A 15,291-nucleotide genomic window follows, 5' to 3' on the forward strand; every position below is an offset into this window, starting at 1 on the left:
GACGCCTGCTCCTTAAGGTGCGTCAAAGTTTGCATGAGCAGACGCATAAGTGGGATGCTCATGCTTAGGATGGCGTCGTCTGCGCTTACCAGCCATGTGCATTCCTCAAAACACTGAAGGACTTTACAGAGGTCTTTCAGCTTCGACCACTGCACACCTGTCAACTCCATGTCTGCTCTCAAAGTGCCTGGCCGTGTATCCTCCCACAAATGCATTATGGCCTGCCTCTGCTCGCACAGCCGCTCCACCATGTGCAGGGTGGAGTTCCACCTTGTTGCAATGTCGATAATGAGGCGGTGGTTGGGAAGGTGGAGCAATCGCTGCAGCTTCTGCATACGAACGGAGTGTACAGGCAACCGGCGGATGTGCGCGCACAGTCTTCGCACCTTCTGGAGCAGGGCTGTTAACTCCGGATAATTTTTGAGGAAGCACTGCACCACCAGATTCAAGGTGTGAGCCAAGCAAGGTATGTGGCTGAGTTTTGAAAGGGCTATGGCTGCCACAAAATTACGGCCGTTATCACTAACTACCTTGCCTGCCTCAAGATGTACACTGCCCAGCCATGACTCAGTTTGTCGCTGAAAGTACTCGGCCAGTACCTCGGCGGTGTGTCTGTTGCCCAAACACATCATCTGCAACACAGCCTGCTGACGCTTTCCACTAGCTGCTCGATAGGGGGACACATCGTGTGCAACAGTGGCAGCTGCAGATGGAGTGCTCGTACGACTGCGCTCTGTGGACGAGCTTTCGCTTCTGGAGGAGGAGGAGGAGGAGGAGGGTCGAACGCCTACAGCCAACTGTTTCCTATACCGTGGGCTAGGCAGCACTGTCCCACCACCGCTGTCCCCTGTGGACCCTGCATCCACCACATTAACCCAGTGCGCAGTGATGGACACGTAACGGCCCTGGCCATGCCGACTGGACCATGCATCAGTTGTGAGGTGCACCTTTCCGCTCACTGACTGCTTGAGTGCATGGACAATGCGGTCTTTCACATGATGGTGGAGGGCTGGGATGGCTTTGCGAGAGAAGAAGTGGCGACTGGGTAGGTCATAGCGTGGTACTGCATAGGCCATGAGTTCGCGGAAAGCTGCGCTTTCCACCAACCGAAAGGGCATCATCTCAAACGAGATTAGTTTGGCAATGTGGGCGTTCAAACCCAGTGTACGCGGATGAGAGACTGAGTACTTTCTTGACCTACTCATAGTGTCTGGGAGGGTGAGCTGGACTTGAGAGCTGCATATGGTGGAAGTAGCGGTGGACAGGGCGGACTGAGAGAGGGTTGATGATGGTGATGGAGTTGTTGTTCTTTCTGATGGCCTAGAATCAGTCTTTCGTTGATATAACAGTGGGATTCCCTGACTGCTGTGGCATTGCAACCACACCTCAACATTTGCTGCTGTGCTAACCGGTGGGCTTACAGTGGGGGAAACAATGTAGCGTTGCTGACTACCTTCGTTGTGATCAGTTGCACATGTGGCACTTGAGGTTTGGTGTTGTGTCCACGCTTGCAAGTGCATGCTGGTTAAATGTCTAAGCATGCAAGTGGTATTCAAATTTTTCAGATTTTTCCCTCGGCTAAAGGTCTTTGCGCACTTCTTACAGATAACCTTGGCCTGATCATGAGGATTTTGTTCAAAAAAGTGCCACACTGCACTCTTCCTACTTTGGCAGACATTTTGCGGCCTAGCACGCTGTGATCTTTTGACCCTCTGGACAAGCTGTCCGGCAACTCTTTTGATGTTTGGAACCTGTCTTTGGAGTGCTCCGGGCCTGCCAGATAACAGCTGTTGCGATGTCGATGTCTGCTGTGGATGCTCCTCATCTGAGCTATTGGAAGCAGCACCCTCTTCCCCCAATGGATGCCAATCTGGGTCAACAACTGGGTCATCCATCACCTCCTCTTCTATGTCATGTGCACCTTCCTCTGTGTCACCGTGTATGGTGGTATAGTGTGCGGAAGGGGCACCTGAGTCTCATCAGGGTCAGAATCTGGCTCTGTACACTGCGAGGACAATGTAGTGCTCTGAGTGAATGTACCAGCAGAATCATCCATCAGCGGCTGTGCATCAGTGCACTCCATGTCAGATTCATCTTGGCCTGGGTAATTCACCATTTCACTTGATAATCCAGGCATGGTATGTGAAAACAGCTCCATGGAGTAATCAGTAGTATTGCCTGCGTCATCCTTCAATCTTGGTTGGGGTGAAGGACACAAGGAAAGGTGTGGTTCATGAACATGAGCCTCCAATGACGACTCAGTGCTTTTACTTTTTACAATTGAAGAAGAGGAGGCGATAGAGCTGGAGGCTGAGTCAGCAATGTAAGACAAAACTTTTTCCTGATGCTCTGGCTTTAAAAGCGGTTTGCCAACTCCTAGAAAACTAAGCGTTCGAGGCCTTATGTAGCCAGACGATGACGCAGGCTCAACACCTCCTGCATTCGGTCCTATTTTGCTCTTGCCACTACCATCAGATCCACCACCAACACCATCATTACCAGCTGCCAACCCCCACCCAATTCCACGGCCTCTTCCACCAGCCTTCCTCATCCTCATTTTTGGTAGAAATGTAGACAAAATCCAACAAACTATATAGTAATGTAAAACAAGGTACAAGGTGTCTATAGGACAGGGGAGATTTTTAATTTCTGCACACACTTGTGGACACTGGACATTTATGGATTGTGTGAGGCCCACTGAGTATCTGAGCGCTCTGTCACAGGCTCGATGGCAGAGCTGTGACCAAAGTGACTAGAGGATAAGGGAGATTTTTAATTTCTGCACACACTTGTGGACACTGGACACTTATGGATTGTGTGAGGCCCACTGAGTATCTGAGCGCTCTGTCACAGGCTCGATGGCAGAGCTGTGACCAAAGTGACTAGAGGATAAGGGAGATTTTTAATTTCTGCACACACTTGTGGACACTGGACACTTATGGATTGTGTGAGGCCCACTGAGTATCTGAGCGCTCTGTCACAGGCTCGATGGCAGAGCTGTGACCAAAGTGACTAGAGGATAAGGGAGATTTTTAATTTCTGCACACACTTGTGGACACTGGACACTTATGGATTGTGTGAGGCCCACTGAGTATCTGAGCGCTCTGTCACAGGCTCGATGGCAGAGCTGTGACCAAAGTGACTAGAGGATAAGGGAGATTTTTAATTTCTGCACACACTTGTGGACACTGGACACTTATGGATTGTGTGAGGCCCACTGAGTATCTGAGCGCTCTGTCACAGGCTCGATGGCAGAGCTGTGACCAAAGTGACTAGAGGATAAGGGAGATTTTTAATTTCTGCACACACTTGTGGACACTGGACACTTATGGATTGTGTGAGGCCCACTGAGTACCTGAGCGCTCTGTCACAGGCTCGATGGCAGAGCTGTGACCAAAGTGACTAGAGGATAAGGGAGATTTTTAATTTCTGCACACACTTGTGGACACTGGACACTTATGGATTGTGTGAGGCCCACTGAGTATCTGAGCGCTCTGTCACAGGCTCGATGGCAGAGCTGTGACCAAAGTGACTAGAGGATAAGGGAGATTTTTAATTTCTGCACACACTTGTGGACACTGGACACTTATGGATTGTGTGAGGCCCACTGAGTATCTGAGCGCTCTGTCACAGGCTCGATGGCAGAGCTGTGACCAAAGTGACTAGCGGATAAGGGAGATTTTTAATTTCTGCACACACTTGTGGACACTGGACACTTATGGATTGTGTGAGGCCCACTGAGTATCTGAGCGCTCTGTCACAGGCTCGATGGCAGAGCTGTGACCAAAGTGACTAGAGGATAAGGGAGATTTTTAATTTCTGCACACACTTGTGGACACTGGACACTTATGGATTGTGTGAGGCCCACTGAGTATCTGAGCTCTCTGTCACAGGCTCGATGGCAGAGCTGTGACCAAAGTGACTAGAGGATAAGGGAGATTTTTAATTTCTGCACACACTTGTGGACACTGGACACTTATGGATTGTGTGAGGCCCACTGAGTATCTGAGCGCTCTGTCACAGGCTCGATGGCAGAGCTGTGACCAAAGTGACTAGAGGATAAGGGAGATTTTTAATTTCTGCACACACTTGTGGACACTGGACACTTATAGATTGTGTGAGGCCCACTGAGTATCTGAGCGCTCTGTCACAGGCTCGATGGCAGAGCTGTGACCAAAGTGACTAGAGGATAAGGGAGATTTTTAATTTCTGCACACACTTGTGGACACTGGACACTTATGGATTGTGTGAGGCCCACTGAGTATCTGAGCGCTCTGTCACAGGCTCGATGGCAGAGCTGTGACCAAAGTGACTAGAGGATAAGGGAGATTTTTAATTTCTGCACACACTTGTGGACACTGGACACTTATGGATTGTGTGAGGCCCACTGAGTATCTGAGCGCTCTGTCACAGGCTCGATGGCAGAGCTGTGACCAAAGTGACTAGAGGATAAGGGAGATTTTTAATTTCTGCACACACTTGTGGACACTGGACACTTATGGATTGTGTGAGGCCCACTGAGTATCTGAGCGCTCTGTCACAGGCTCGATGGCAGAGCTGTGACCAAAGTGACTAGAGGATAAGGGAGATTTTTAATTTCTGCACACACTTGTGGACACTGGACACTTATGGATTGTGTGAGGCCCACTGAGTATCTGAGCGCTCTGTCACAGGCTCGATGGCAGAGCTGTGACCAAAGTGACTAGAGGATAAGGGAGATTTTTAATTTCTGCACACACTTGTGGACACTGGACACTTATGGATTGTGTGAGGCCCACTGAGTACCTGAGCGCTCTGTCACAGGCTCGATGGCAGAGCTGTGACCAAAGTGACTAGAGGATAAGGGAGATTTTTAATTTCTGCACACACTTGTGGACACTGGACACTTATGGATTGTGTGAGGCCCACTGAGTATCTGAGCGCTCTGTCACAGGCTCGATGGCAGAGCTGTGACCAAAGTGACTAGAGGATAAGGGAGATTTTTAATTTCGGCACACACTTGTGGACACTGGACACTTATGGATTGTGTGAGGCCCACTGAGTATCTGAGCGCTATGTCACAGGCAGAAATTGGCTAGTGTATCACAAACTACAAGGTGTATGTAGAATTGGGCAGAATTGGAATCTCCCTAGAGTGCAGGTCTGTAAGAACGGAACATGTCCTCGACTTATTCTCACAGAGTGACTCACTGATAGCTTCACTGTGGCTGTGATAACAGCCGTTACACGGTACTGTGTGAGGAGCATACACCGCTGTATGGTGTGAAAAAATGCACGCTCAGTACCTCAGCAGGACAAAAAAAAAAATTGTGATTGCTTTTAAAAAAGCAGTTTGCGGAGCAGTGGGTAAACAGCAATGCAGGAATGTCAGGAAGCCTTAGAAGGCAGCCCAACAACCAACACCACTGATACACCACTATATAGCCTCCCCTTGCACTGCACAGTGACTGGTGTGTTGTACAGGCAAAATCGCTAGCAGCAGAAGCAGTTTTTGGTGTCTTCTTCCCTGCCTAACGCTCTCCCTACAAAATCAGCAGCAGCAGCAGCTCTCCCTATTCTGAGATCAGCATGAGTAACATGGCGGTCGGCGTGCACGCCCTTTTATACCCCCTGTGACTCCCACCAAAGCAAGCCAATCACTTGCATGCCCTTCTGAAAGATGGTGGTGACCCGTGCCTATGTCATCACGTTGCCCACAGTGTCCGTGGATCCTGATTGGCTGAAAAAGAGCGCAAAACAAACTTTTGAAATGCGGCTTTGGCGCGTAAGTCGCCGACCTCGTGGCCGACCTCATCCTAGGGTCTGGTTTCGTTTTATGAAACCCGACTTTGCCAAAAGTCGGCGACTTTTGAATTTTTTTGACCCGTTTCGCTCAACTCTAGTATCTACATATTGTTTTACGATGTTTTACTTATATTCAGCACAAAATAAAGATGGTGGCTCTGTTACAATTTTCCTATTGGTCGAAAAAACAGTCGAAGATGGAATGAAAATTCTGAAACCGTATACGGTTTACATAATATATAAATGACATTTATAAATATTTATCACTAGAAATAATTTACTTTTTTATCTGCAATTTAGAATCGAGTTTCATTCTACTTGCCACGTGTTACTGAATTAAATTACGAAGCCAAAATTCATCTACCAAGTCATCATGAGTGATAGTGATGCTGGATCTAGTTTCTGCCATAATCCAAGAAAACGTGTTTGCAGGTTAGTATCATTTTGTGAAAAGCCAATAATGTATTATTGTGTAGTATTTCGGAAAATTATTTATTTTTCATTTTTTCATATTTACAGATTTACGTCTGACGAAATAATGCGAATGCTAGAAGAATCTGATTCTGAGCATGATGAAGAACCATATGTTGCATTTGATGATGAAAACTATGTACCACAAGTGGATGTTACTGAAGAAGATTCAGACATTGAACAAGAAATGGTCATAGAGCAGGAAAAAGAATACGACTCAGACGAAAGTGATGAGGATGAGTCTGTGCCTCAAAGTGCAGGCGACATTTTTACTGCTAAGGATAAAACTCAATCGTGTAGTGATCCACTGCCAAATGCACAAACAAAATCTCGTAATGTCCTACGACAAAGAGATGGCCCTGCAGCAATCAGCAACCTGTATACAGCAAAAGAGATATTCAAGTCAATCATGACTCCCGAGATGTGTGACAGCATATTACGAGAAACGAATCGAAAGGCCAAGAGAGTTTGTGATGCTTACAACAACGAACTGGTACAACGTTTTCCTGATTCTTCTGAACGGCCACCACAAAATACATTCAAGCAATTTACTGAAACTGAACTCCATGCATTTTTGGGCATACTGATTGCTGCTGGTGTGCACAGAGACAACAAAGAGAATCTGGAGGAAATGTGGAATGTTGATGCTCTACCTCTAAAGGTACTGTCACACTTAGCGATGTACCAGCGATCCCGACCAGCGATATGACGCGGTCAGGATCGCTGGTACATCGCTAAGTGGTCGCTAGTGAGCTGCCACACAGGCAGATCTCACCAGCGACATCGCTGGGGACGGGGGTCGCTACTTACCTGTCACACCAGGCGATCCTGATGTCCTCCCGCCCAGCTCCATGCGTCGCTCGTCCTCACAGCAGGAAGCGCCGCAGGAAGCAGACGACGAGAAACAGTCCTGGACGTTCTCGCGCGATCAGCGATAACCAGCGGGGGAGCCGGTCGGAGGTAAGTATCAGACATAGCGATATCGCTAGCAATATCGCTATAACGTCACTAGTTATAGCGATATTGCTAGCGATATCTCTTAGTGTGACATGCCCTTTATACGTGCAGCCATGTCTCGTGACCGCTTCAAGATGATACTCAGATTTATCAGATTTGACAACGAAAATACACGTGCAGAACGTGTGCAAACAGATAAAGCTGCACCAATATGGGACATCTGGACAATGCTGAACAGAAATCTGAAGAGAGCCTACAAGCCATATAATTGTATCACCGTCGACGAGCAATTATTTCCATTTAGAGGCCATACTAAATTTATCCAGTATATACCTTCAAAACCAGCTAAATATGGCATAAAGATTTTCTGGGCTTGTGACTCGTCAAACGCCTACCCATTACAAGGTCAGCTCTAACCTGGGAAACCAACTGATGGTCCTCGACAAGTAAACATTGGTGAACGAACAGTATTGGACCTAGTGAGCTCGTATAAAGGCTCTGGAAGAAATGTCACCACCGATAACTTCTTTACAACCATGGAACTAGCTAAGGTATTGAACTCCTGGAACATGACACTAGTTGGTATAGTGAGAAAAAACAAAAGGTTCCTACCTAGCAACATGCAGCCTGCCAAAGAAAGGCCTGTAAACTCGACAAATTTTGCCTACAATCATGATGCAACAGTCTGTTCATATGTACCAAAGAAGAACAAATCAGTCGTGCTTCTATCATCTATGCACATGACGGGAGGAGTTGGAGAGATACTAGCAGCCAAGCCAGAGATAATAAAATACTACAACAAAACAAAAGGCGGAGTTGATGTTATGGATAAAATGTTGGGAGAGTACACTGTGAAACGACGAACATTACGTTGGCCTCTGGCATTTTTCTACAATATGATTGACGTCACTGGGTTTGCATCCTACATCATCTACAGAGAACACAATCTAAGCTTCAGGACAAAGAATCAACTAAGAAAGTTCCTGAAAGATCTCACAAATCAGCTGTGTATGCCTGCAGTTGAAGATCGTAGTACAAACCGAATGATGATGAGAAACCATTTTCTTCGAGGTGCAGTAGAAATGGTGCTTGGACGATGCATTCTGGTAGCATCGCAAGCAGCAGCTGGCCCTCAAATACCTCATGGTAGTCGTGGACCCTCCCCTGTTGTTGGTAGTTGCTATGTCTGCCGAGACCTGAGGCGAAAACAACGTAAGACTAGAAAGTCTTGTGTGGTTTGTGTGAAACCCATTTGCGATGAACACTCGGTAGCAAAGACAACATGCATTACTTGCGAAGAAAATCAATAAAAAAAGTTTCTTACATTTTCTTTTATAATGTAAATGAACAGTTTTTTTTACTTGTTTATAATAATAAAATAGCATTATCATTAAAAAAAAATTTCTTTTTTCCTTGCATTATCTTCATTCAAAATATATGAGGGTACATTTGTACCTATGCAGCTTGTTATGGATGCAAAAATATCTCGACCCCTTATCTCGGAAGGGGGTGGAGATATTTTATTGAAATTTGGCCAATATATTCTGGACCAAAACTGCAGAGATGTCGCGAAATTTCAGCCTTCTACGGTTTTTCGAAAAAAAGTTATTGCAATTTTAAAACAGAATAGGTACAATTGTACCTACTCAGCCGGACGAAGGTTAACACAAAAACACAATACGTACATTTACACAGGTTTTAGGAAAAGGTTAATGGGAGGCTTCCTTAAGCCCCGCATTGTAAGCGCCCATTTTGGGGAATGCTTTTGCTGAATGGTTTTAATGCTTTCTCTACAACAGGTAGTTAATTTTTGCTATTCCTTATTATAAATGATCAACATTGTCCAAAATGCTGTATACAATTTGTCATAAAGCTCTTTAGACTGTCCCAGTGGAGCTCACAATCTAATTTCCATGACTCTGACTCACATATGCATAGAGAACAGCATCACAGAGAGCAGTCCCTATGAGACACTGTGCCTACTATACAGTCAGTGCTATTCCTTTCTTAGGGCCCAATCACAAATACCGACTCACCAGCGATCCCGACAACGATATGAACTTGTCAGGATCGCTGGTGTGTCGCTACATTATCGCTGGTGAGCTGCCAAACAGGCAGCTTCACCAGCGATCAGCACCAGCAACGACGAGCGCACACGTTGCTGTGTACCTTAGATACCAGCGTGCTGGTGCAGGGAGCTGGTAAACAAGGTAAACAGTGGGTTTCTAAGCGCCGTGCGGCGCTTAGAAACTCGCTGTTTGCCTTGGTTACCAGCTCCCTGTACCAGCGTGCTGGTATCTAAGGTACACAGAGGGTTTCTAAGCGCCGTGCGGCACTTAGAAACCCGCTGTTTACCTTGGATACGAGCTGGGAGCTCTCTGATCGCAGCAATGCGTGCTGGCCAGCGGGAGACCAATGATCAAAAAAATGTCCAGGGTTTTTGAGCATGATCAGCGATACCCGGCAGGGGGGCAGGTCGCTGATAGGTGTCACACACAGCGATCTCGCTAGTGAGATCGCTGTTGCGTCACAAAACTTGTGACTCAGCAGCAATCTCCCTAGCAAGATCGCTGTGTGACGGGGGCTTTATAGGCATCTATGGCTCCTTGACAATATGCCAGCGTCAGTTCCAAACATCAGTCCATGAACTGGCAATGTTGTATTACTGTCAGCATTCATACACTTGCTATTTTGCAAAGTCGACTTCCATCTTTTACCCTTAACAATGGTTTAATTTGATCCTTTTCATAATTACTTATGAACAAAACAACTGCCACTTAGCAGGCTTATGTGCTAAGTTTTGTGACACAAGTAATAGCAGAAATAAATGAATGTGCTGTGGAGGATGTTTGAGTAGCACAATTATATGTTTGGTGTGCTGAGCCAATATAATAATGAACAATGATAACGGCAAGAAACAACATTACCACTAATATTAAGTGCAAAACAATGGATATCTACAGGAGGAGGGGAGCCGTCATTAACAGCAGTAATCCCTCATTTAGAAACATTATATTTCAGCGCAATAAGATGGACAAACAGAAAATGAAAAGAAATGCACCATAGTGCGATTCAAAGCCAATGCCTTACCTATGTTTAAATTCTTTGTTTCTTTAGCCAGAAAATGGATGGGACATAAGAAAGAAAGAAAAACAGTGAGACAGTTTAAAAATAAAGGCAAAAAAGTACAATGAATAATACACTTTTTCTATTCAAATTACACATACTTTGCCCAATTATATTAAAAAAAATACTTAATGGACAGCAAGTGAGCAAGCCACTGTGATAGGAAAACTAAGTGGATAAAAATATGGGGAAATGTGAGTTAATGATACTATACATGTTACAGTCTGAAATACATAAATACAGTATGTATTGCTTTTTTACTTTTCTTTTCTAACCACATTATTGCGAATTTGCTGATGAAATGCTTTTCAGAGGCATAAAGCTCTTACCTACTCACCCACAATACTCTTGGTATAATAGGTATGTTTAGGTCCCACCCAGAAAAGCCCAACCCCACCTGGGAACACTCGCAAACCAGACTGGATCAAACATTTTTGAGTGGGTCTTGCATAAACACCTTGTACGTTCAAGCTAGAGACAGCCATTAATTGAAGGATAGTCTTTACGTCACTGTGACCTGTAGAAAAAAATTTGGACTGTTTGCAACTATGTACTTGGGCCCACAATAAGTTAAAGTTGACCCAGACATCATCTAAATCCCATATAAGAGAGGCAGCCATGCATTGTCCTCTCCACTGAACTCTGAGATTTATGGTGAAAGCTTGTGACTTCTTTAGATTTCATAGAGACAGCCACCTCCAGTGGTAAGCATGCCACAGGTAAGCAGTGTATACACTACCCATTTATAATATAATGCTCTAAGCGTCACTCTGTCAGAAGCCTTTATAGTCTGCGCAAGCACGACGCGCCTGCGTAGTCTGGAACCAGACAGAATGAGGCATCCAGCGGTGAGGAGTGTGAATGGTGCCCGGAGATGGCGGTATGCGTACACACTGCATACCGCAATCTCGTTCACCATACTTACATGCTTACCTGACCGGGAGGAACGTTGCCGTGGCTCTTCTCTTCGGTCGGAGACCGGGGCAGGAGTGCGCCCGGAATCGTGCATGCGCATAGTGCAATCCAGCGCCATTTTACTGAAGACACATTTGCAGTGTGTCTTCAGCAATATGGCGCTGGACAGCGCTATGGGCATGCGCGTACTCTGGTGCCAGACTCCTCCCCGACCTCCTGCAGAACGTGACAGCGCTGGGGCATAAGAAAGAAGGGTGAGTATAAATGTTTTTTTTTTGTATGTGTGCGGTTTAATAGTGGTGAGGGGACCATGCATATCAGGATAGAAGGGTGAGAGGTAGCATGCATACCAGGATAGGGGGTGAGGGGACTATGCATACCAGGACAGGGGGGTGAGGGGACCATGCATATCAGGATATGAGGGGTGAGGGGACCATGCATACCACGAAAGGGGGGTGATAGGACCATGCATACCACAAAAGGGGGGTGAGATGACCATGCATACCAGGATAGGGGGGTGAGGAGACCATGCATACCACAAAAGGGGGGTGAGGGGACCATGCATACCATGAAAGGGGAGTGAGGGGACCATGCGTACCTCGAAAGGGGAGTGAGGAGACCATGCAATACCACGAAAGAGGAGTGAGGGGACCATGCATACAACGAAAGAGGAGTGAGGGGACCATGCAATACCACGAAAGGGGAGTGAGGGGACCATGTCTACCATGAAAGGGGGATGAGGGGGACCATGCATACAATGAAAGGGGAGTGAGGGAACCATGCATAGCAGGATAGGGGGGTGAGGGGACCATGCATACCAGGATAGGAGGGTGAGGGGACCATGCATACCAGGATAGGGGGGTGAGGGGACCATGCATACCACGAAAGGGGGGTGAGGGGACCATGCATACCAGGATAGGGGGGTGAGGGGACCATGCATACCACGAAAGGGGGGTGAGGGGACCATGCATACCATGAAAGGGGAGTGAAGGGACCATGCATAGCAGGATAGGGGGGTGAGGGGACCATGCATACCTGGATAAGGGGGTGAGGGGACCATGCATACCAGGATGGGGGTGAGGGGTCCATGCATACCACGAAAGGGGGGTGAGGGGACCATGCATACCACGAAAGGGGAGTGAGGGGACCATGCGTACCACAAAAGGGGAGTGAGGAGACCATGCAATACCACGAAAGAGGAGTGAGGGGACCATGCATACAACGAAAGAGGAGTGAGGGGACCATGCAATACCACGAAAGGGGAGTGAGGGGACCATGCCTACCATGAAAGGGGGGTGAGGGGGACCATACATACCATGAAAGGGGAGTGAGGGAACCATGCATAGCAGGATAGGGGGGTGAGGGGACCATGCATACCAGGATAGGGGGGTGAGGGGACCATGCATACCAGGATAGGGGGATGAGGGGACCATGCATACCACGAAAGGGGGGTGAGGGGACCATGCATACCATGAAAGGGGAGTGAGGGAACCATGCATAGCAGGATAGGGGGGTGAGGGGACCATGCATACCTGGATAAGGGGGTGAGGGGACCATGCATACCAGGATGGGGGTGAGGGGTCCATGCATACCACGAAAGGGGGGGTGAGGGGACCATGCATACCATGAAAGGGGAGTGATGGGACCATGCATACCATAAAAGGGGGTTAGAGGACCATGCATACCATGAAAGGGGAGCGAGGGGACCATGCAGACCACGAAAGGGGGTGAGGGGACCATGCATATCATGAAAAAGGGGTGAGGGGACCATGCATACCACGAAAAGGGGGGTGAGGGGTCCATGCATACCACGAAAGGGGGGTGAGGGGACCATGCATACCACGAAAGGGGAGTGAGGGGACCATCCGTACCACAAAAGGGGAGTGAGGAGACCATGCAATACCACGAAAGAGGAGTGAGGGGACCATGCATACAACGAAAGAGGAGTGAGGGGACCATGCAATACCACGAAAGGGGAGTGAGGGGACCATGCCTACCATGAAAGGGGGGGTGAGGGGGACCATGCATACCATGAAAGGGGAGTGAGGGAACCATGCATAGCAGGATAGGGGGGTGAGGGGACCATGCATACCAGGATAGGGGGGTGAGGGGACCATGCATACCAGGATAGGGGGGTGAGGGGACCATGCATACCACGAAAGGGGGGTGAGGGGACCATGCATACCATGAAAGGGGAGTGAGGGGACCATGCATAGCAGGATAGGGGGGTGAGGGGACTATGCATACCTGGATAAGGGGGTGAGGGGACCATGCATACCAGGATGGGGGTGAGGGGTCCATGCATACCACGAAAGGGGGGGTGAGGGGACCATGCATACCATGAAAGGGGAGCGAGGGGACCATGCAGACCACAAAAGGGGGTGAGGGGACCATGCATATCATGAAAAAGGGGTGAGGGGACCATGCATACCACGAAAAGGGGGGTGAGGGGTCCATGCATACCACGAAAGGGGGGTGAGGGGACCATGCATACCACGAAAGGGGAGTGAGGGGACCATCCGTACCACAAAAGGGGAGTGAGGAGACCATGCAATACCACGAAAGAGGAGTGAGGGGACCATGCATACAACGAAAGAGGAGTGAGGGGACCATGCAATACCACGAAAGGGGAGTGAGGGGACCATGCCTACCATGAAAGGGGGGTGAGGGGGACCATGCATACCATGAAAGGGGAGTGAGGGAACCATGCATAGCAGGATAGGGGGGTGAGGGGACCATGCATACCAGGATAGGGGGGTGAGGGGACCATGCATACCAGGATAGGGGGGTGAGGGGACCATGCATACCACGAAAGGGGGGTGAGGGGACCATGCATACCATGAAAGGGGAGTGAGGGGACCATGCATAGCAGGATAGGGGGGTGAGGGGACCATGCATACCTGGATAAGGGGGTGAGGGGACCATGCATACCAGGATGGGGGTGAGGGGTCCATGCATACCACGAAAGGGGGGGTGAGGGGACCATGCATACCATGAAAGGGGAGTGATGGGACCATGCATACCATAAAAAGGGGGTTAGAGGACCATGCATACCATGAAAGGGGAGCGAGGGGACCATGCAGACCACGAAAGGGGGTGAGGGGACCATGCATATCATGAAAAAGGGGTGAGGGGACCATGCATACCACGAAAAGAGGGGTGAGGGGACCATGTATTCCAGGAAAGGGGGGTGAGGGGACCATGCATACCAGGAAAGGGGGGTGAGGGGACCATGTATTCCAGTATTGGGGGGTGCGGGGACCATGCATACCAGGATTGGGGGGTGAGAAGACCATATACACCAGGATTGGGGGCTGAGGGGTAGCATGCATACCAGGATAGGGGGGTGAGAGCACCATGCATACCAGAATAGGGGGGTGAGGGTACCATGCAAACCAGGATTGGGGGGTGAGAGGACCATGCATACCAGGATTGGGGGGTGAGGAAACCATGCATACCGGGGTTGGGGGGTGAGAAGACCATGCATACCAGGATTGGGGGGTGAGAGGACCATGCATACCAGGAAAGGGGGGGTGAGATGACCATGCATACCAGGAATGGGGTGAGTGGACCATGCGTACCAAGATAGGGGGATGAGAGGACCATGCACCCAGGAAAAGGTGGGTGAGAGGACCATGCATACCAGGATAGGGGGGGTGAGAGAACCATGCATACCAGGATGGGGGGGTGAGAGGACCATGCATACCAGGATAGGGGGGGTGAGAGGACCATGGATACCAGGATAGGGGGGGTGAGAGGACCATGCATACCAGGATATGGGAGTGAGTGGATCATGCATACCAGGAATGGGGAGTGAGAGGACCATGCATACCAGGATTGGGGGGTGAGATGACCATACATACCAGGATTGGGGGATGAGGGGACCATGCATACCAGGATGAGGAATAGTATGCCATGCATACCAGGATTGGGGGGTGAGGGTACTATGCATACCAGGATAGGGATGAGGGGTGCCATGCATACCAGGATAGCACAAACCAGGATGGGAGACAATATACCAATAAAAATGCTCGCCAC

General features: G+C 48.6%; 1 protein-coding gene across 3 annotated transcripts in view; it reads right to left on the minus strand.

Annotated features, from left to right (window-relative positions):
- Positions 1-15,291, minus strand: part of TENM2 (teneurin transmembrane protein 2) — a 6,300,157-nt gene that overhangs the window by 408,663 nt on the left and 5,876,203 nt on the right. For all 3 annotated transcript variants that reach the window (XM_073589482.1, XM_073589484.1, XM_073589485.1), the window contains one exon: positions 10,303-10,323. In XM_073589482.1, coding sequence (XP_073445583.1) covers positions 10,303-10,323 — 21 coding nt within the window. The remainder of the gene's footprint in view (positions 1-10,302; positions 10,324-15,291) is intronic.

This window comes from Dendrobates tinctorius, unplaced genomic scaffold (genome assembly GCF_039654945.1).
Source record: "Dendrobates tinctorius isolate UK_male_01 unplaced genomic scaffold, ASM3965494v1 ptg000108l, whole genome shotgun sequence".
NCBI classification, from domain to species: domain Eukaryota; kingdom Metazoa; phylum Chordata; class Amphibia; order Anura; family Dendrobatidae; genus Dendrobates; species Dendrobates tinctorius.